The following is a 21,727-nucleotide window of genomic DNA, read 5'->3' on the forward strand; positions in this document are numbered from 1 at the left end:
ACAACAAAGTGAAACGTACAGTACATGTCCGCCCGTTTTTCTTGATTACCTTTACAAAAAAACGTGGTGTTTGCATTTTTAAATGACTGCTGCAAAAGTAGACTACATAGTATTAGTCATACAATACGTGCAATTTCAATGAAATAATTTAAGCTACCCTGCAGAAAATTGCTTTAAAAAAAGTGTTTTATGCGTGACGTGAGGTCCGTAATTGTTAATAAAGGAAATAGTGCGATGTCGTCCCCCCACCCCCTGTATCATTGTAATTATAGGCACAACACCTGTTTGTACCTAATTAAGCCAACAACAGGGAATATTGGACCCCACATGCATCTTTTCAAAAAAAAAAAAAAAAAAACGCTGATAAACCTCCAATATGCGTTTTGCATGAAAAAATAAAAATGAAATAACTTTAAAAAAAATCTAATTCAAAGTATGCGGGATCCATAAAAATTCAACCGCAGCGACAGAAAAAGAGTGAAATGTTACTTTCGAAAAGATGACTCACTCTGGACTCTAATGTATCCGTTCAAATATCTGTAATTGCCGTTTGTCCACAGGTATTTGAGTGGAACATTATGCTATTCGGAGACGATCTTCGCATTGTCCCGCTGTGACGCGCGTCGGTGCGGTCACGTGACCTGTGGAATGTTAACAATGCAGCGAGTGTCCAACTTTTTTTTTTTTTTTTTTTTTTTACTTGACTTTCAGCCTGTTGAAGAAAATGGAGGCTGTTACCATCACTTCTTCTCCTTCTTCCCCCTTTCCTCTCTTCTGAGACCGACCAAGAGTTCCTAAAGCCCAGCGAGAGCCTTTTAACGCAGATTTAATCGCTCCTTTTCCATCACATGGTAGGTGGACTGTACTTTTTGGGGAGGGGGATGGAATGGGGTGCTGGTGTTGCCAGTGGTGGTCTTCTCCACGACAAATGTTACAAAATGGCGATTCCGCACCACTCTGTAGAAAGTTTGTGCTGTTAATTCCGATTTTAAGAGGCAAACCGAGAGACCTGAAAGTGAAGCGAACTTGGGTTTCCACATTTTTTTCCACCATCCTGCGTGAAGGGGACGGGGTGGGGGGGATGCTAGTTAGCAACTTAGCTCACGCTGTTGTTTTTAGCTTCTCCACACAAAATGGTCCCGGTGAACTTGTAATAATTTGATGCTGTTGTTTCTAAATTGTCGTTGTTGGTGGGGCAAAAATCCTGGTTTGTGTCTCGAATGTTGATGCATTAAATAAAAAAATAGTTGTGTGTGCTTTTAGGGCTGTACTATGTTGTCACTGTCACGTTTGTACACTGACACTTACTGTACGTTTCCATATTTTGATTTAGAAAGGTGCAAAAGCACCTAATGGTCCTTACAGTTCACCTTCTTACAGTACATTATTGTTGTAATAGGAATTGATTATCTTGTACCTAGGGCTGCACGATATTGGAAAAACATGCGATATAGTTGTTGTATATTACAATATCGATAGTATTGCGGTATTGAACATTTACCTAAAGAAATAATATTTTTATCAAATGAAAGAATAACTTTTTTTAGTGTGGTAAAATAAGCAAGTTCAATGTGTTCTTAGTTACTTAATTGTAATTACTCTAGATGATGTTCAACTATTGGATTGTGATGCACATATGTTTGTTTCTGATTGGACAAATTCAGGTAAAAGCAACAAATTCCATATGAAAATTATTGCATGTCTTTGCAATATGCATATTGCCTGGGCCAATAACGAGATACTGTATTGATATTTTTTTTTGATATGTTGCCCAGCCCGACTTGTATCCATATTTCTAAGGAAAAACTGTCGGGCTATTTTGGCTGTTCCCCAAGGTTCTGTTTTTGAAGTCTTGCTTTTTGGGGAACAATATTCACCCTTCTTACCCTGGAACACTGAAAAAAGATGTTAAGTATTGTTGTTTTGAGTGTAAAGTACACAATGTTTTCTCTCTCGCTTTTGTGTCTTGAGTGAAACGGATCATACTTAACTCATTTTGCCATTTTCAGCAGTAAAAATTTAATGTTGTCTAGTCTACTGAAAATTACATCACAGGTACTCAGGAAACTGGTAACGACCAATCATGGCTCACCTGTTTTCTGGTCATGTGGCATTAGCAAACTGAGCCAAGATTAGTCATTACTTGTTTCCTGCAAAACTTAAAAAACAAAAAAAAAACAAAAAAAACACCTACCTTAATTGTGCTTTTTTTTCCCCCCCCGCTTGTGGATTGAGCTGCATGAGGAAATCTGGAAGCTGCCCTTTGGGATACATAATGGTCTACCTCAGTGTACTCTCTTTGCATTAATTAATTGTGGAAACAATTATGTTGCACTACTTGATGGAGAGGGAAAATAAACTTTTAAGCATATTATTTCTAAGACATTTATGTGGGCCCATAGCTGAGAGCTTGGTATGTATTGAGGAGTATTTAAGATCAGCGTGTTAATATTTTGAGCGGCAGCTGCTCGTCATTCCTATTTCCAGACCAGCCACGTTTTTGGGGGTGTATTTCAGGGTGGGCGAAGAATAGATGATGTTCCACAGAGGCGAGGAAACCCCAGGACTTGGGACGACCCGGTACTCCAGCTCATTGAATGAAGACTCTACATAGCTGCGAATGGGATTGGATATCAAAATGTAAATGTCTGGTAACTAGGGGTGTGAATTGCCTAGTACCTGACGATTCGATTCGTATCATGATTCACAGGTCACGATTCGATTCGATACCGATTAATCCCGATACGAATTTATAAGTCGATTGTTGCGATTTTTTTCATTCAAATTTAGAAAATACTAATCAGTAAGCTTGTAGAGTGTAAGATTTATATGAAAATTTATTATTTATTTATCTGAAATTTCAGACTTATAGAGGTTGTAATCTGTTTCATGTTTGAACAGCATTAAAATAAAATATTAAGGCTTAATGTTCCGTTCATATAACATTCTTCCATGCTCAAGGTGTGAATCCTAAAAAAAAATCAAAAAAAAAATCGATTCTGCCGATTATTGAATCGATTCGAGAATCGCGCGATGTAGTATCGCGATATATCGCCGAATCGATTTTTTTTTAACACCCCTACTGGTAACTAGTCCGGTTTGTTTGTATCACCATCTCTTGATAGATTTTCATTCAGCATGCCCATCATCACCCTGGATACAGTAAAGGCTAGAAAATTGTGGATGAATAACTTGGATTTAAACACATTTTTTTTCAACATAATAAATTGATTCTATATTGAGCTATATTTTTTTTCTTCAATGCATTTACAATGGCTGTTAATTATAGTCAGATTTTCTCTACTTGTGGTCTGTCCTGATCCCGAACCCCTGTAAAGCGCGGGGGTCCACTGCATTTAAATTTCCTTTTAAGATTGGTTCTTTGCATAAATTTCTGCTAATTCCCATCATCAAACTCAAAGGTTATCAACATTGAAAATGAGGCACATCCCACGACATAATACCCCACAAAATGGTACCCGGGAACCCTACAGAGATCTGTAACCATGCCTTCTGTCTGCCCACCGGCCCTGAAGCTTGTAGTTCAGGGGCCTCTGGTGTGTTACGATTGCCCCTCCCTAGCCCTCGGCTGGCTGCGATCACCTCTGGCTGACCCCCCGTGTTACAGAAATATTAGCACCAGACTTTTGCCCCGGCTCTGATTACAACTTTCACACATTCCATCTCTATGTCAGCGAGTATTTTTATTTTATTTTTTGTTTGTTTTTTTATGTACAGTGGTACTTTGACTTTCAAATGCCCCAACTTCTGTGTTTGTTGAGGTATAAGACGTCAACGTTGTCGGTATTTTCAATATGGAATATTTGGTATGCAAGGAAAATTGAAGGACTGCAAGTCAAATTGTGTATTAAGTTAAGAGTCTTAATTGAAGAAGATCTTTCACATTAATTCATGGTTCATTCACAGGGTTTTTTCCTGGCTCAAATTGAGGCAGAGGCGGTATCCTATCCCCCTGACTATGATGGGTGACTACCGTCTTCTTTTAAGGTATTGGTACTCGTAGCGGTGACCGTTACCATTATGGGCCGCCTTCCTGCAGCCATTTTACGATCAGGTACTAGAAATTAGAAATGATATGAATATAAAGTTGCCATTAATTTTAGACTTTTTTTTTTAAACTACAGTAATTAAAAATGCATCCACTAGTACATATTAAATTGTAAATATAGTTCACCGTTGTTGTAAAACACTATTATGTTTATCGTATATACTGTGTTTTTATGACTTTGGCGATGGCTGGAGTGCACCACCTCTGCCTCGCAACCAGGAAAACAGAGTGTGCAATGGTTGCCCCATGATCTGTTTTTTTCTTTGGTACACCAAAGTTTATATAAAAAAAAAAATGCTGTTTCTTCTTCGGTTGTTGCTTCAGGTCTTTCTAATACACTGCTGTTGATATCGTGCCTCCATAATGGTACAACACTTCAACTGCAGTTAAAATATGTTCCTGCCGAGCAACAATCAACACAGCTGGATCGCTGTGTTGAGCAATAGGAAGTGGTGAGCAAATTAGGTGGAGGTGGCCGCCTCTGAATTTTGAACACAGGAAAAACCCTGCTTTAATTTCACCTAAAGATAACCTATAAAACCACAACGTTTTCAACATATTGTATATTGTAATACAGATTATTGTAGATTACAGATTTATTGCTTGTGTGACAAATTACATGGGAAGAGGACATTAAAAAACAATTGCATATTAAATTACAGTTGAAATGTTCAGGGAGGAAAAAATTGCAATTAGAATATTTTTTCTAAATCATTCATCCCTATACTGTGGTATTTAATTTCATGGTTGCATGTCTGGCGGGGACTCACTGATGACCGCGCTGCACGAGTATGCAGTGACAGGCTTACGGACTCCACTGTAGTGGAAGTCACCAAAGGCAGACACACTGCATTCCGTGGGCACTTGACATTCCATCTTTTGCCGTCTTTATGTAGATGGATTCTGGTCCCACGTCCGTTTTTGTTGTCTCAGGGTGGCGAACCGGACCGGGCACTAACTCTTTACCGTCCTCCTTCCTTCCGCAGGAGCAGATTGGCAGCATCATGATTTCACTCAGCGGCACCAATGTGAGCGGCTGCACTTCCTGGAATAAGTTGGAACCTGAGCCTTGAAAGCCACACCATGGAGCGCCTGTAGAACCCCCCGCCGCTACCCCGAGTCCTCAGACAAACAAACAAGGGAGACCAACCTCGGAATCTGCTACAGGAGAGTCTTTATTATCTATTTAGGTCAGACAGCAAGGGCGGTAACTGTGCTGCCTGACCCCCGGGCACCGCGGCCATGAGGCCCAAAACATTCCCAGCGGCGCCCTACGTGGGCAACACCCGCCAGAGGCTCCAGGAGATCAAGGAGGGCCTGAAGCAGCCGGCCAAGCTGGTGAGCCAGGCCCTGCACGGGGGCAGCCAGCGGGCCGAGGGCGCCGGCTGCCCTGCCGACTGCAAGGGCGGCAAGGACGCGGGCGGGCGGCAGCAGCCCGTGCGGGCGCCGCAGAAGTTCAACAATTACCAGAGTGCCTTGCGCGAGATCCGCAAGTCGCTCATGCCCTTCGCCAACGAGTCGGGGCCCTCGTCGGGGTCCGGGCACCCCGCCAGCGAGGTCAACCGGCAGATGCTGCAGGAGCTCGTCAATGCCGGGTGTGACCAGGTGAGACGGCCACTACCCCACTACCATTGCTGCGTCATGACTTTACTAAGTAACAGAGTTCCATTTCCTCTCTCTAAATGAGTGTTCGCGTTCAACGGCTAAGTTAGCCTGATGTTAACGTTAGCCTAATGTGAGTTATATTTTGTTCTGATAGTTGCCGATTTTTGGATAACAGCTTGCCTGGTTTAGTGCATAGTTTAAATTAGGATTACGTCAGCATTTGGCTCAAGTTCAGTGCTTGTAGAGTTGATGTTAGGATAGCATCAAGTTCCTCAACATATTAAGGTCACGGATAGTTGAACTTGCAAATTGTTAGGCTAACTGTTAGTCTAGAATAATGTATTGGAGAGCCCCTTTATTCTTATGATTATACAATGGAGGCCATTTCCTGGCCCACTGCGTGCTGCTGTCGCCATTGTCAAAGCAGGAAGTTGACATTCAATGGCAGCAGGGCGGATCAGTTCCTCGTCGTCGCCACCAGTAACAAACCGGGCCCCTCACACATCCCCATGACCCCCTCCTATGAAAAAAAAAAAAAATAGTACCCCATTTTATTTCGTCAAGAATGGATCACGAAATAAAATCATTTTTCTCCAGATGCGTATGAGGTTGAGGTTGAGGGTTTTTTTTTGGGGGGGGGGTATTTTTATGAGTGCTGTGTGTGTGATTGTTACGTTTTGTATCTCTTTGTTGTGGTGTTTGTTTTTGTGCGCCGTGTTATTTTTTCTTGTAACATGTGTGTGTTGGGTGAGTTTGGTGTTGATGCGCGTGCTGTTTTGTTGTGTGTGTTTGCTGGTGTGTTTTGTGAATTTTGCGCAATAAGTTGTTGTATCCTGTGTTTTGTGTATGTATGGTTTTTACATGCATGTTTTGTGTGGTATCTATATTGTGTGTGTATTAGGTGTTTAATGAGTGTGGTGTGTGTGTGCGCGCGCTGTGTAGTTTTTGTAATTAGCGTGTATTATCAACTCTCCTCATCTTCTCGTGGCAGGACTTCTTCAGCTGCAAATTAGCCAGCAATGTGGCTGGTTGCATAACCTTCCAGGAGGAAATGTTTTAGAGGGGGAGAGAGGGGGGAGGACGGTGGGAGCGGTATGCCACGCATTGACAGCACATGAAAAGCTCTGTGCCGATGTACTCTGTGTGTAATGATGGGGTATGGAACTGTAAAAAAGTGTTTGTGTATTAATCACAGCATTTACTGTATGTAGTTTAATTAAAGTGTGTGTGCATGCGTGTGTGTTTTTCTGCATATGGAATCTGCGTCGGTGGCGTTTATGCAACAGACGCAGGATGTGACTTGTTGGCGTGTGTGTTTATTGTTTGCGTGTTAAAATGTTCTATAAAACTTTGTACTTCTAATCTATAATATAAATCTAATAATGAGTGATGGTGCCAGTTTGACCCTGGAACAGATTACGTATATGACCATTACTGCCGATCAGGGAAAAATTTGTGAACTCAGCGTGTTTGTGTCCATTTTGATGGGGTTGTGCCCAAGTGACATTCAGATTTAGATTGCGCGGATCACAAGTGTGTGGAATTCCTGCTTCCTGTTCGGTAGAAGGTGGGAAACATCTGTTGCCATGGCAACACAATGGCAAGAGGTATCATAATTTTCCACCCCTATGCAGCCCTAATTTTCATTGATTCAGTCAGAAATAATAATAATAAGTCTAACACTTCCTACTGTGAGAGGTCCTCCGTTATGTGGTTTGGTTTCTCACCTCAATTAAAAAAACAAACCAAAAAAAAAAGTCTTCAAGACAATTTCGAACAGCTGGACACGGTCTTCATTTCCAATTACACAGTTCATATACCAGGGATAAACGTGTGCGTTTGTTGTGTACAATAACAGTCGAAACAAACAGTTTGCTGGCGGTCACATCAGCTGATCTCAAACTAGTGTGTTGCCATGGTAATAATGTTTACAAAACTGCACACCATATCTAAAAATGGAGTCACTCAAATTTGTTGACTATCAGAAATTATAAGCTGTCTAGCTTGTTTTGTCCAACATTGAGTGTGTTTTATATTGAGCATTGCAAGGAGGCGACAACACAAGTATCTGACTTCTGTGTCCGATTGTGAAATTCCTTGGAAGATTCGAGCAGCTGACTGAGTAGCCAAAGGAATGATTGCTATTGTTTCATAGAACTCAACAACACAAATTTTCTTTGGTCCTGCTCACCAGGACTTGTGAGATTTTTGTCAGATTCTTATCGAATTCTTGTTAAAAGTGTCCCGGCAGCTGACAAAGTCAACATTTCTGACATTTTTCCCATGGCTGACTAAATACCGTGACGCTTCTGTCGGAGTCAGGCACTCATTGTGGGATAGGGGAGCAAAATTCCCGGAAACTTTAAGGTTCAGAACTTTTCATGGGAATCATGGTATGCATGAAATGTGAGCCAAGTTGTGGTGGCCGTCAATCTAATCCAATGCATCAATTTTTTTTTTTATCCTGCTTATCCTTATTAGGGCTGCAGGTGTTCTGGAGCATGTCCTCACTGACTTTGGGCAAGAGGAGGGGTACAATCTGGTTTATCCTCTTGAATTCTTATGGAAAATTTTCCAATTACAAAATATTCCCATCATACCTTCCCATTGAAACAATCGTCACGTTTTGAATTTGATCAGTTTGAGTTTGGGTGATGTCAACGTTTTAGGAACGGAACTTAAGTCCTAAAAATGGACAACACCCTGAATAAGTTATGAGACCACCAACTCATGCTTGGTAATGCATATGACTGCCATCTTCAGGACAACTTATGAAATCTTTCTCTCTTTTCAGTAACTTCTGACGTCTATTCAGAACAGAATTTGTTTCCAATCATTGTTGTCAATGAGCAACTGTTCAATGGAACATTTAAGTTAAAGCATTTTTTTGTGTGTTTAGAGATAAGAGAATTTTGCCTCTTGGAATTGATCTTAAGATGAATGAAATGAATGGAGGTTCTGGCAACATTTTGCAAAAAAAAAAAAAAAAAAAGGAAAAAATCAGGCATCGGACATGAATATTTTGGGTGGTGCCTAGTTTTAATATCAGGAAACTCCCGTTAGTGCAGAAGTGCAGCGTTGGTCGCCGCCTCACAGGAATTTGTTGGGTGGCTCTGCGCTTCCTTTTGTCCCCTCTCCTTGGTCTTATCAGATCTGGAATGTGCTTTAAAAAATGTAGCAAAAACATTCAGGCCGCGTTATCGCAATGTCATCCAGAAATGATGGTTATGATGATGGTCATATCCAAGCGTAAATGCTAAGGTCGAGGGCCGAGGCTGAGAATAATCCATTACAATGGAATGTTTTTCCCGCCCCCGTGATGGACCTCGCCCCACAGAGTTGCACAGCTGTGACGACCGTTGCACATGTGCTATAACAACACTTATCGGGAAGGATTATCATTTGTCGGTCGGACAATTTCCTTCATATTTTGTTTAGAATTTTTTCTGAGACAGACCATAGATCAGCGCTTGTCTTTTTCAGGCATGACCTACATTTAAAAGGGAAGAAAAATGACTCCCAAACCGCAAATTACGCGTCCCGTCTTGAGCCGTTTGACCCACTTGTGCTGTTTGTGTGTTTCCTGGACCATCTGTTGCTGATACATGCTGATTTGGGGATTTCTCAGTTGGATACAGGAATGTTTTTATCTGTTCCCCAAACAATCCAGAACCTTCCATGCTCTGCAACATGTATAGAATTGTAACAGTGATGTCAATATGGTACTTTACAAGTGTGTGTACATTCATTTTTATGGATGTATAGTACATTGCACTTGTATAGTACATTGCACTTATATATATGTGTAAATATTGTACAGATTGTACAGATTAGATGTACAGTACAGTATTGTCATTGCATATGATGTAAATATGACACATGAGATAGGACAGGCCATTAAATCTGGTGATATGGTAAATTAGAAATGTCAGATTACATAAATAGGGGACATTAGAAATAAGATGCCGCTTAAGGGCATTACCACTAAATGCCATGTTTGATGGAGTAGTAGACTAGCAGAACACTCGCCTGATCTTGGTGCAGGCAGCTTGAATTCAGGTCCCACTCAGTGACGATGTGAATGGATGTCTTTCTCCATATGTGCCCTGTGATTGATGGTAGTAGGCAGTAGGGATGTAACGATATCCAAACATCACGATACGATATTATCACGATATGAAAGTCACGATACAGTAATCATTACGATATTGTGGGGGGTTGGCGATTAGAGGTGTGCAAAATTTCCGATTCTTAGATTATTCACGATTCGGCCGTGCAACAATCGAGAACGATTCACAAATGTCCAAATTCCGATTATATAAATATGCCAAGGGAAGCGAAACGAGCGAAAAGTACGCGGAACTGAAACGCAGTAGCGCGCGCGGTCTTCGGGACGCTTTTTGGGACGGACCGAGAGTACACATCCACAACTCACGCCTCGAGATTCAAAACAACAACAAGCATGGCTGAGCTGACCAACCCACCTCTTCGTGAGATCAGACCTGCTCCGAAAAGGCAAACAACTTCAGGCGGAAGTATCAGCTAGCTGGCTGCAGTGCGTCGGTTAGCGTTCTACAGGGCGCCGCGCAGTGATACGAACGAACGAACAGAAAAGTAGTGGCTGGCGGTAATGGCGTCTGACTTTATTCAGAAAAGAGTATTGTGGTGGAAATGTATCACGCTTTTGAAAACAAATAGTTTTTAGAAGAAAAACGCTTTATTTCCGAGACCCCAGCCAGCTTGCTGGACTATTTTCCTCTCGTCCAACGCCGAAGTCAGCGCTGATCGCACACACGGGAGGTGAGGATCAAATTGAGATTCATGTTAAAAAAGCCGAACGATCCCATTAATGTTTACACGTTCATGTTTACACAAGTTAAAAAGCAGAAAAGCACTTGAGGTTTTTTTTTTTTTTTGTACCTCTGAGAAACTTTAATGTTTACATGTTCATCTTTACACAACTTAAAAAGCAGGAAAGCACTTTTTTTTTTTAAGGCATTTGTATTGAAGTAGTAGTTCACATTGTCTTTCATTTATACCTCAGTGCACTTTTGAGTGGATAAAAATAATATATTTTTGCTCAATGCTATGTTTTATTCTGTTGAAGACTGAATATACTTAAAAGCTGTTGTTACAGAATGAGGACTTGAGTATTTTATTTACTGTTTTGAACTGTTAACTTGATACTGAAATAGTAGTTTATTTAGGCCTGAGAGGACTTTTGTACTATTTTTGTAACTAATGTACGAAACATTAAAAGCGCCAAAATACATTGTTTTTTTTCCTGCTGCCTGGGGGGAAATCAATAATCGTTTTATAATCGAATCGTCGCCTCTGAATCGTAATCGCAATCGAATCGTGAGGTGCCCCAAGATTCCCACCTCTATTGGCGATATTTAAAAAAAGATCACAATATTGAAAAAAAAAAGCTCATACTAAAAAAAAGCACAATATTGTGCTTTTGTACATAACCGCAATGCATATAAACCACCTACAATCTCTAATAACAATATTGAGGCACTTACTTGCTAATGCAAGCACACATTGATCGCTTCACAAGCAAATTAGGTTCCCCTTCATCTGACAATTAGCACAGATTTTAAACATAGAAGGCCAAAACATCCCTAAAGAAAATTAAATTGCACTAATAAACTAGCCACTAGAGGGTGCTACAACTGCACAAATGGAAATCAACCTGACTCTTTTTTTTTTTTACAGATGTGTTCCTTTTAAATATTGTGAAGATGACGACGACGATATTGTGGCAGTTTTAATATCACGATATCACGATATTGACCTTATCGTTACATCCCTAGTAGGCAGTAGCCCGCCTTTTGCCACTCTACAGACCAAGTAAGCTAAGCTAGGCTCCAGCGCCTCCCCATCGACTATGAACAGTGTGTAAGCATTTTAGAGAATGAAAAGAGGGAAAATTAGCCTTGCTGAGGGTCCTCACGTTCTATTTTGTTTTGCAGGAAATGGCCATCCGGGCGCTGAAGCAAACGGGAAGCAGAAACATTGAAGCGGCTCTGGAATACATTAGTAAGATGGGCTACCTTGACCCTCGCAACGAGCTCATTGTGCGGGTTATCAAGCAGACTTCACCAGGTACGCGCTTGTGACTTTTGGGGGTTAGTGTTATTCATCTTAATTGTTCCCATTGCTAGCATTGTAATTAGCATTCAAAGTGGAAAACATGCATTTCTGTATAATAAAATGTTTGTTGTCATCTTAGGAAAAGCTGGTATGCCCCCCTCAATGGATCACCGCCCCCCGCTGGAAGCCTCAGGCGAGGCTGCTGGTGCCATGCCCCCTTACCATCCCATGTACGAGGGTGTGGCCGGATATGGTCCGGAAGGCGAAATGCCCAGGCCCTACATGACCGCTCCCCCCGTCATGAACTACATGATACCGCCCTCTGGAGCAGCACAGGGTCCCCCCATGGGCAACCCAATGGGTCGACCGCCCAGCATGAGTAACTACCCACCAGTGATGGCCCCTCAAACGGTTAGCCCGGCCAACACGATGTACCCCCCAGGGGCCCAGCAGAAAGGCTATCCTGGTAGTATGGAGCAGCACGGGCCCATGATGAGTTACAATGTCTCTGGTCAACCTCTGCCACCTGGGGCCCCGGTGCCGGGTCCTCACTATGATTATGGCCACCCCAGGCCTCACTTAATGGAGGCCGCAGGCTACGGAGTCAAGAGAACTGCCTCCTTTCAGAACAAGATGGCACCACCACCCATGGCGCCCCCGGACAACTATGTCAACATGCAAGCTAAAGGGCCCATGGGCCAGAACGTGCCAGGAGGAGGTGCGGGGGGGTACCCTGCAAATCTGTACCTGGCCCCTCACTCGCACCCACGCCAGGCGAGCCCCACCTCCCATCAGGTACACTTGATGTCACGTTCCCCAGGCGGCGTGCCACCTATGAGCCCGGATTTTCCCGATCTTCCTCAGGGATTGATGACGCCATCCAGGGCCAGCCTCAACCTGGACTTGTATGATCACCACTGGGCAGGGCCCCCAGGTCCCGAAGGGGCCCCTCAGGCCAGACAGCCCCAACCTCAAGGGCCATTCAGGGGTGAGGTCCGAGTGCCCAGCAGGGCCAACTCTTTCAACAGCCGCTCGGCCGTGCCCAACGCGGTTCGGCCACCCATGAGCGCGCCACAGGATCCTTCCCTGGGTCCTCCCAACACCATCACAGCCGTCACATCTCCACCCATCCAACAGCCAGTCAAAAGCATTCGAGTGATGAGACCGGAACCCAAGACGGCAGTGGGACCATGCCACCCCAGCTGGATGGCGGCCCAAGCCCAGGACACGGCAGAACCACTGGCCTACATGCCAGAAGAAACCTACTCCCTGGAGCACCCCCAGGAACCCCGCTGCCCACCGCCACCTTACCCCAAGAATCTCATCATGTCTCCTGGCGAGACCGGGACCCTGGAGGGAGTGGGAGCCGTTGGTGGGGCTCCGGATCTCGGTAGTCCTGCTTCTAGAAGCGCACACAGCGGCAGCAGTGGTAGCGGAACTACGGACGATGCATCCCAGCAGATTAAGGAGAAGACTAAAGGTGGCAAGGCTGAGAAAACGGTCAAAGACAAGAAGCAGATTCAGACGTCACCCGTTCCGGTGAGGAAAAACGGCCGCGACGAGGAGAAGCGAGAATCCCGCATCAAGACCTACTCACCCTTCGCCTTCAAGTTCTACATGGAACAGCACATAGAGAATGTCATGAAGACCTACCAGCAGAAGCTCAACCGCCGGCTGCAGCTGGAACAGGAAATGTCCAAGGTAAGGGAACCATTTCAGGGCCAGGTAACTCGAGATAAAAGATAATACTGTGCCAGTGAGCCTTGAGCTTGTTTATATTCAACGAGCTGGTTCTAACTTGGGGTAATGAGAGACAATGACAACCCTTAGTCAGTATGTTACTGCACTTTTGTCTAGCCTATTTCATAAGTTTGTTTCAGTTACTGTTGGTGCAGAAAATCGAATTTGACAACGGTAGGATGTTAGAAATGGAAGTAAGGTAGTCAGGTCTGCCTGAAGGAAAAAAAAAAATATATATATATATATATATATATATATATATATATATATATATATATATATATATATATATATATATTATTTTTTTATTATTATTATTATTTATAAGAGTTTGAAAGTTTTCTTTGAAACTCAAGTGTATCCTGTTCATGTGTACACATCAAGCTGCTTGTCTGTCACATATAAGGATGTAGAAAGAGTAAGCAAGCAAGCCCACAAGCGAGGAAAAGTAAGTTGAAAAAAATCTTAAAAGGTTGAAAAGATCAAATGAAGAGAGAAGAACAGAGTATAACTTCTGATGCATCCTCCATAGGGTCTAAGTCTGGAAATGGATTTGGCCTCTCTTCCAGTTCTATTTTTTCCAACCTGACTTAAAGTACTTGAATTGATTTAATAATCGGCAAACTTGCGTTAATGTAAGGGTTACTGTAAACAGCTTCATCTGGACCTGTTTGTATCAGCATTATATAATAATTAGCCACAAGTGGTTTCTGGCATTCTTACACAATTATATAAAATACTTAAGTTTATGAATGACTGGAGGCTGGCCATGTGTGAGTTCAAGAAAGAGGAGCTTTCAGTGTTAAAGCGTCATATAATTGCTTCAGGCTTTTGCATCACACATAGCAAACATTCTGCACATCCATATTTACCGGGGACATTTTTGGCAAGATGAACATTGTGATGGTTTTGTCGCTTAAAGGCGGATTTATTACCAACAGTCCATAGCAAAGTGCTTCGCAGTTAATCGACAGCCTGATATCTGGAGAATTCTCCCCTGGGGAGTTTGTTTATAGACAACAAGATCTTTATCTCGATGGTGAACATAACATGAATTTAGCCTCTACCCTTTTAAACTCCCCCTGAGACATTTTTTAGTGTCAGGCAGAGTGTTGTCATGAATGATACCAAATTTCTGACTTCAATATTAAAGTATCTTGATCTCGATAATACAAAATATTTAACTCCAAATTATTTACAGTATGGTATAGTCACATCAGTTCAATTCAGTTAAACTATTATGTTATGAGGATATCAAATAAATGTATTATATACTGTATGTTGCTCCTTGATCAAACAAAAGCAACTGTGTGCTGCTTAATATACTAGTATAGTATTTTGTACAGTATACTTTTTTTTTTTTTGTAACAATGTGTCATAGGCACCCCCACTAGTCTAAACACGATATTCTGATTAATTTTGCATGTAATATGACTGAAGCGGCAAAATCCACTTGTTTTTATCAGTCTCAGGATGTGGCCATTTTGCCTTGTACAGCCAATTGCTGTCGACTGAAAATGACTTCACAGTGAACGACCATCACGGCTCACCTGTTTTCTGGGTTTGTTCTTTTGACATTTTCAAGCTGAGCCCCCTCAGATTGATAAAAATGGGTAGATTTTTCACCTTAATTCACCTTCCACAAACACAATATTAAACAGAACAGACTAACGGGTGTGCATAGAACATTATCATAAGGAAAATTTTTGACTCAACATCTTCTGGGCATTTGTGGACACTTCCTGTTCTCGTTGCTCAGGCCGGCCTGTCTGAAGCGGAGCAGGGCCAGATGAGGAAGATGCTCAACCAGAAGGAGTCCAACTACAACCGGCTGCGGCGCGCTAAGATGGACAAGTCCATGTTTGTCAAAATTAAGACCCTGGGCATCGGTGCCTTCGGCGAGGTGTGCTTGACGCGCAAAGTGGACACGTATGCCTTGTATGCCATGAAGACTCTGCGCAAGAAAGACGTCCTTAACAGGAACCAGGTGACTTCTTATACTGTTGATCAGTTGTTAAATGTTAATTAATTCAAATTAATTGTTAATTGAACTGGGACGTTTATTGGTCAAGTTTTTGTGAATAGTCTATTTGTGGTTGTACTTATGCGGATGGACGTTGACACAGGTGGCCCACGTGAAGGCCGAGCGCGACATCCTAGCAGAGGCGGACAACGAGTGGGTAGTGCGCCTCTACTACTCCTTCCAGGACCGTGACAGCCTGTACTTTGTCATGGACTACATCCCCGGCGGCGACATGATGAGCCTGCTGATCCGCATGGGCGTCTTCCCCGAGCCGCTGGCGTGCTTCTACGTGGCTGAACTGACGCTGGCCATCGAGAGCGTCCACAAGATGGGCTTCATCCACCGCGACATCAAGCCTGACAACATCCTCATCGACCTGGACGGACACATCAAGCTGACGGACTTTGGCCTGTGCACGGGCTTCCGCTGGACCCACAACTCTAAGTACTACCAAAAAGGTGAGGGCCTTGGAAATGTCAAACTTCAATGCTGTTTTCTAAAGTAAAAGTAGATATTTGCAAATGTCTTATTTTGATTAAATGCAAAGTTTATCAGCCTGCTTTCATTGGGGACTCTACATAAATTGGAGCATATTTACAGTTGAGAGGCTGAAATCAGATGATTTGGACAATTTTAAGTTTAACAATGGCTGTAAATGATGTTAATCTGTTGTCCAAGTAATAATAATTTACAGTAAAGTAGTAATTTGGTCATTGATTAATTGTTCCACCTCTATTATGATCCAGCAATTAAGTATTATGATCCATCGATTAATTGAGTAATGATAACATTCATTTTGCATTATTAAATTAAAAGAAAATGTGCAAGTGCAAGTCCCCATCTTTACATCCCTATAATTTCGGTGACTTTTGAGAATCATTTGTGGTTAATTACCCGCCCTCGCCCCATTCCGCCAGGGAGCCATGTTAGACAGGACAGCATGGAGCCCAGCGACTTCTGGGACGACGTGTCCAACTGTCGCTGTGGCGACCGGCTGATGACGCTGGAGCAGCAGGCCAATCGGCAACACCAGCGCTGCCTTGCTCACTCGTTGGTGGGAACGCCCAACTACATTGCACCAGAGGTGCTGCTGCGCAAAGGTGGGACCTCCACAACCCAAGTACCCATCTCGTCCGGTCATAACAACCGAGGCGCTGATTGATGGATTCTTCTGTGTCTTCAGGTTACACCCAGTTGTGTGACTGGTGGAGCGTCGGGGTGATCTTGTTTGAGATGCTGGTGGGGCAGCCGCCCTTCCTGGCACCCACTCCCACAGAGACTCAGATTAAGGTGAGTATACGTAGAGTAGACGGGGAGCTGGTCGCTCACCCAGTTCTGGTCCTACATCCAAAATGGTACGAAAGTCACAAAATGGTGTAGTCTATCACTAGCATACGCAAACATCGTTAAGTCACTCATACACACACCAAATTGTAAATATTGAAGAGGTTTTATACTGTATTTATGATTGTTGGCATTTTTCTGGGAGACAGGAAGAAAAATCGCTCTTATACGCACAACACAACGGAGGATAATCTCTCAGGATAATCTTATAGGCACATCCATTAACTCATTTGCTCCCAAAAACACATGCAAAGTTATATTTTAAATATTGCCATGGTCCCAAAAACTGTTTTATACGTTTTTTTTTTATTTTATTTTTTATTTTTTTATGGTAGAGCATACAGAAGGTTTTGATGACCTGAAAAGGATGTTTAAGCAATGGTAGTTATTACAAAAAAACGGCCAGCAGGTGGCAGCGGAGTATAAGAGATCCAAAAAGCTCTTTTACCCAGTGTTTTAAATAGATTTGTGAATAATGATGAAACTTAGCTATATTGTAATGCTAATTTCTGCAAAACGGAAACAGATAGAAATGTAATTTTTTTCCCTGATGAAAGAAGAGACTCTATTCTTTCTTTTGGTAGGTTCCATGTTTTTATAACAATAAAACACAATATTCTGTGGGCCTTGCAGAATCAGTCAAAATCTAGTAAAACACCCGGGAGTGAAGGGGGTTGCTTCGGCGAAAATGACTGCGAGTGAATGAGTTAATCAGTGAAGTGAATTGAATTCTTGAATTGACTGAATTAACCCTGGCCGTCATCCAATCAGGTCGCCAAGGAAATATTCCTCTCAACACAGCCCACACTGCAAGATAATCACTTTTAACACATCCCACACCAGATAATAATTGCTTGGGTTAATTTTGAGGAGAAAAAAAAACCAGTGGATTGTGCCCTTGATCGCAAAAGGATGTAAATTGCTGAAATTTGGGCTGACAATCTGTCAGTTTAAATCCTATTTAGGATGTTAAAAAGTGATTGACTGCACAAAGAAGGAAAGAAATATTGAATGGCAAAACATTCACTAATCAGTCTTAATACAGCCTACCCCACGAGATAACCAGTCTTTATGATCACATATGACATATGTCCAGGTAATCAACTGGGAGAGTACGCTACAAGTGCCCGCCCAAGTCAAGCTGAGCCCGGAAGCCGTGGACATCATCGGGCGCCTCTGCTGCTCGGCCCAGGACCGCCTGGGTGCCAACGGCGCCGGAGAGATCAAGGCGCACCCTTTCTTCAGCAAGGTGGACTTCTCCAGCAGCCTCCGCCAGCAGCCCGCCCCCTACCGACCCAAGATCGCCCACCCCATGGACACGTCCAACTTCGACCCAGTGGAGGACGAGGGCGGCCCCGGGGCTTGGAGCGACAGCGGGGACAGCACCCGGGCCCTGGACGCCCTGTGCTCGCCCCATGGCAAGCACCCGGAGCACGCCTTCTACGAATTCACCTTCCGCAGGTTCTTCGACGACAACGGCTGCCCCTTCCGCTACCCCAAGCCTTTGGAGGACAACGAGGGGACGCCCAGCCCCGAGGAAGAGGATGAAGACGATGACGACGACGATGACGACGACGATGACGACGACGACGACGACGACGAGGAAGTGGTGGAAGGATGCGAGCCGGTTTACGTTTAAACCGCCTGTCACTGATGGACTGACGCCCTTCCTTGCACGAGACCAAGAAGCAGCATTCTGCCGTTTGACGAGTCTGGTAAGAATGTCAAAAAGTCGCGAGTCCCTTTATTCCATTCCTTCCTTCCTTTTGTCTTAAACGACTGAAACACTCCAAAGTGACTTTTATAAGATGTTTTGTTTTGTTTTTTTACACTGAAATGCCACATGTGAAGAGGGAGTTGGGCAAGTTCAACAGGAGGGTTGCAGGACTGAACCAAAGTGACTCAAAAAGGGGCTGACAAATGTTTGCAGAAGTTATCCAGCGGAAATTTAGGCGAGGAATATTCAAAGCTGGACACTTCTGTGGGAAGTTTAGATATGTTTGGAATACACTATACGTATTCCCCACAGGCTATCTGAAAGTCGAGCGATTCCCAAACTGTTAGGGCTGCGGCAGTCCTTGATAGGCAATGTTACAGTATATATTAACAGGGGGAAAAAAAGATCATTTATTCTGTAAAAAAAAAAAAAAAAAAAAATCAGACTTTACTGTATTGTAATTTTCTGACTTTTTTTTCCTGCATTGAAATTTCACAGAAAATTTCCACCTTGGAACATTGAATTTTTTTTTTCTTTTAATTTTTTGGTAATTTTCTGGCTTTTTATCCCTTCTCATTTTCATCTTATAAAGAGTAAATCAACACAATTACAAAGAGGGGGGAAAAAAGGCAGCCAAACACATCCTTATGACTAAAGTGCAATACAATGTGTGTCCCTTAAACACTTAATATCCGTTTGAAAGTATTGAAAGTGCCATGTACAAACATATTGCTTTATCTACGATGTATACACTTACAGTAATACTGTATGTGTCTGTTTTTCACTTACAAAATGCTGCTTCTTAGTATTATGTACCTATTATAATTAGTTGCTTAAAAGTGATGATGCTGATGATGATGATGAATGTGGAAAGTTGATGGCCGAGCCTTCCCCGTCCTACGTCGGGGCGGGTCCCTGAACGCAGCACGACCCAGGCTCTCAGAGAGGCCACGTGGTGGATTAACGACATGTTTGAAAAGAATGAAATATTTTGTAATTTGTAAAAAAAAATGTGTATGTTTTTTAAGTACACAAGGTTTTTTGGGGGGCTTTCTGAGTGTATCCACAACATCACAAGGTTTGAGTGTGATAGCTATCAAGGAGTATAAAGGCCATGTTACCAGGAAGAAGAAAAAAAGGAAAATCTCTTGTCAGTCGAATTGTAATTCTGAAAGTAAAGTCTAAATATTACATGAATACTTGTCATGGGTTATTGCAAAAGTAGAAAAAAGACATTGTCATTTAGATTACGTCTTAATATTACAGGAAAAGAACATGAAATATTACTACAATAACAATGTTGTGGGAAAAAAAAGCTCAATAAATAAGTCTCAATATTAAGACAAGTCGTATAAGGGGAAAATCTAATTGTATCAAATAGTTATCTTTCAAAAAAATTTGCAAATACAAAAAGTAATCTCCCCCCACTCCCCTGCCAAAGAAAAAATCAGGAAGATCAAAGTAATCTTTTTCAAGTAAAGGGTTAAAAAAATAAATAAATACATGTTGTATTTTAAAACGCCAAATTTAATGAGAATAAGGTCATAAATTTTAATGAATCTTGAAGAAAAAAAAAAACCTGATGTAGGTTATAATTCGTGCATGAAAGGGCTATTGAATTAACTATCGCAACAGTATGACATTATTCTTGCAACATTACAACTTTACTTTTTAAACTTTTTCCCGTAACTTAACAAATTTTTCGCAATTCTACAAATTTTTCTTTTCGCATAGCCCTAATACTCCATCTTAGACAGTTGTTTAATAAATATTGCAACGTCATGGTTAAGTGCTGCAGCTTTATCCTAATTTTAATATTTTAATAATGATTTTTGACAATCTGCAAAAGTAATTGAACTTGTCAGTATTTCTTTTTTTATTTTTTTTTATTTTTTTATTTTAGTTTTTTTATTATGCTTGGACAATGACTGTAAATTGCCTGCATGGATAGCAAAATTGCCAAAGTAATTTTTAACCCACCCTTGCCAAATCAATGAAAATAATAAATGCTTGCTTATTTAAAAAAAAAAAAAAAAAAAAATTATCCTTATGTTACAAGAACTTTCAAATTTGACATAGGCAATTGTGCGATTAGGCTAACAAAATGTGCCTTGTGTGTGTTGCAAAATGGACAATCCAGACACCTCAACCCCCCCTACACACACACCTTGGGGGGGCTGCCTGCCTCTTTCTTGTGGCCTTGCTTTTTTTTTTTGTTGTTGCTGCCCTTGGTCTTTTGTGTTCTTATCTGACTGTTGGAGGGGCAGAAAACAATATAACACACATTTTCCATTTTTGCAGTCCAAAAAAAAAAAAAAAAAAAAACATATTTAGGGGGACAATGTTTATGACATACCGCCCCTTTAAAAGGACAACACAAAGCTTTATGAGTAACCAGGTGTGACTTTTTTTTTTTTTTTTTAAGTGTTACAAAATGATGACTGACAATCATTGACTGATTTTTTTCTTTTTAATTGTATGTATTTGTACCCTCAAGGAGTGTGTGTAATGTATATTAATCGTGAATTTATATTTATACAGATACACATATTTTTTTTTTGTATGTACCTTTCCCATCTCCCTACTTCACCTTCTTTTCTTTCCCAACGTGCTAATGTCCAAAATTCTACACAGTATTATTATTATTATTATTATTATTATTATTATTGTTATATTACTATCAAAGTGACCTTTTTTTTCTTTTCTACATTCATGTATAAATGGAGACTGTCAATGCCGCTGTCTGTTTTGTGTGTGTCAAATGTTATGTATAAATTAAATTAACCCACATTGACTCCTGACTGCTTCTTTGTATGCACAACACTCATCAATACATCCTATGTTTCATATGATAAAACTGCACATGTAAAAACAATCAGATTTTTTTATTATTATTATTGTTATTATTATTCTGGGATTTTTTTTGCACTTTATTTATTTATTTGTGTTTGACAGTTTTTTTTTTCCCGAATAATTGGTGTTTTGGGATATATAAAGATAGTGGTTGCTTTATATAGGCGCCAGCAGCCCCCGCGACCCTTGTGAGGAATAAGCGGTCAAGAAAATGGATGGATGGATGGGTTGCTTTATATAGTTTTTTTTTTTTATATATAACTATTTTGTTTTGAGAGAG

General features: G+C 41.6%; 1 protein-coding gene across 2 annotated transcripts; it reads left to right on the top strand.

Annotated features, from left to right (window-relative positions):
• The first annotated feature begins 515 nt into the window (after positions 1-515).
• On the top strand, positions 516-21,388 carry lats2 (large tumor suppressor kinase 2). 2 transcript variants are annotated; one of them, XM_077536719.1, is made up of 10 exons: positions 516-851; positions 3,928-4,008; positions 5,056-5,674; positions 11,650-11,782; positions 11,910-13,471; positions 15,270-15,497; positions 15,637-15,991; positions 16,451-16,633; positions 16,717-16,823; positions 17,974-21,388. In XM_077536719.1, the coding sequence occupies exons 3-10, from the start codon at positions 5,312-5,314 to the stop codon at positions 18,514-18,516; spliced, it is 3,474 nt and encodes a 1,157-aa protein (XP_077392845.1). In that variant the 5' UTR covers positions 516-851; positions 3,928-4,008; positions 5,056-5,311; the 3' UTR covers positions 18,517-21,388. The 2 variants fall into 2 exon arrangements, with proteins under 2 accessions (XP_077392845.1, XP_077392844.1); XM_077536718.1 differs by lacking the exon at positions 3,928-4,008.
• The last annotated feature ends 339 nt before the right edge of the window (positions 21,389-21,727 follow it).

This window comes from Festucalex cinctus, chromosome 11, assembly GCF_051991245.1.
Source record: "Festucalex cinctus isolate MCC-2025b chromosome 11, RoL_Fcin_1.0, whole genome shotgun sequence".
NCBI classification, from domain to species: Eukaryota; Metazoa; Chordata; class Actinopteri; order Syngnathiformes; family Syngnathidae; genus Festucalex; species Festucalex cinctus.

Bases quoted from the DNA above. Each gene is read 5' to 3' on its own strand.
- lats2 (XM_077536719.1), top strand. From the start codon at position 5,312: ATGAGGCCCAAAACATTCCCAGCGGCGCCCTACGTGGGCAACACCCGC. The intron at 5,675-11,649 runs GTGAGACGGCCA...TTTGTTTTGCAG, and splicing joins TCAATGCCGGGTGTGACCAG to GAAATGGCCATCCGGGCGCT. The intron at 15,992-16,450 runs GTGAGGGCCTTG...CCATTCCGCCAG, and splicing joins CTCTAAGTACTACCAAAAAG to GGAGCCATGTTAGACAGGAC.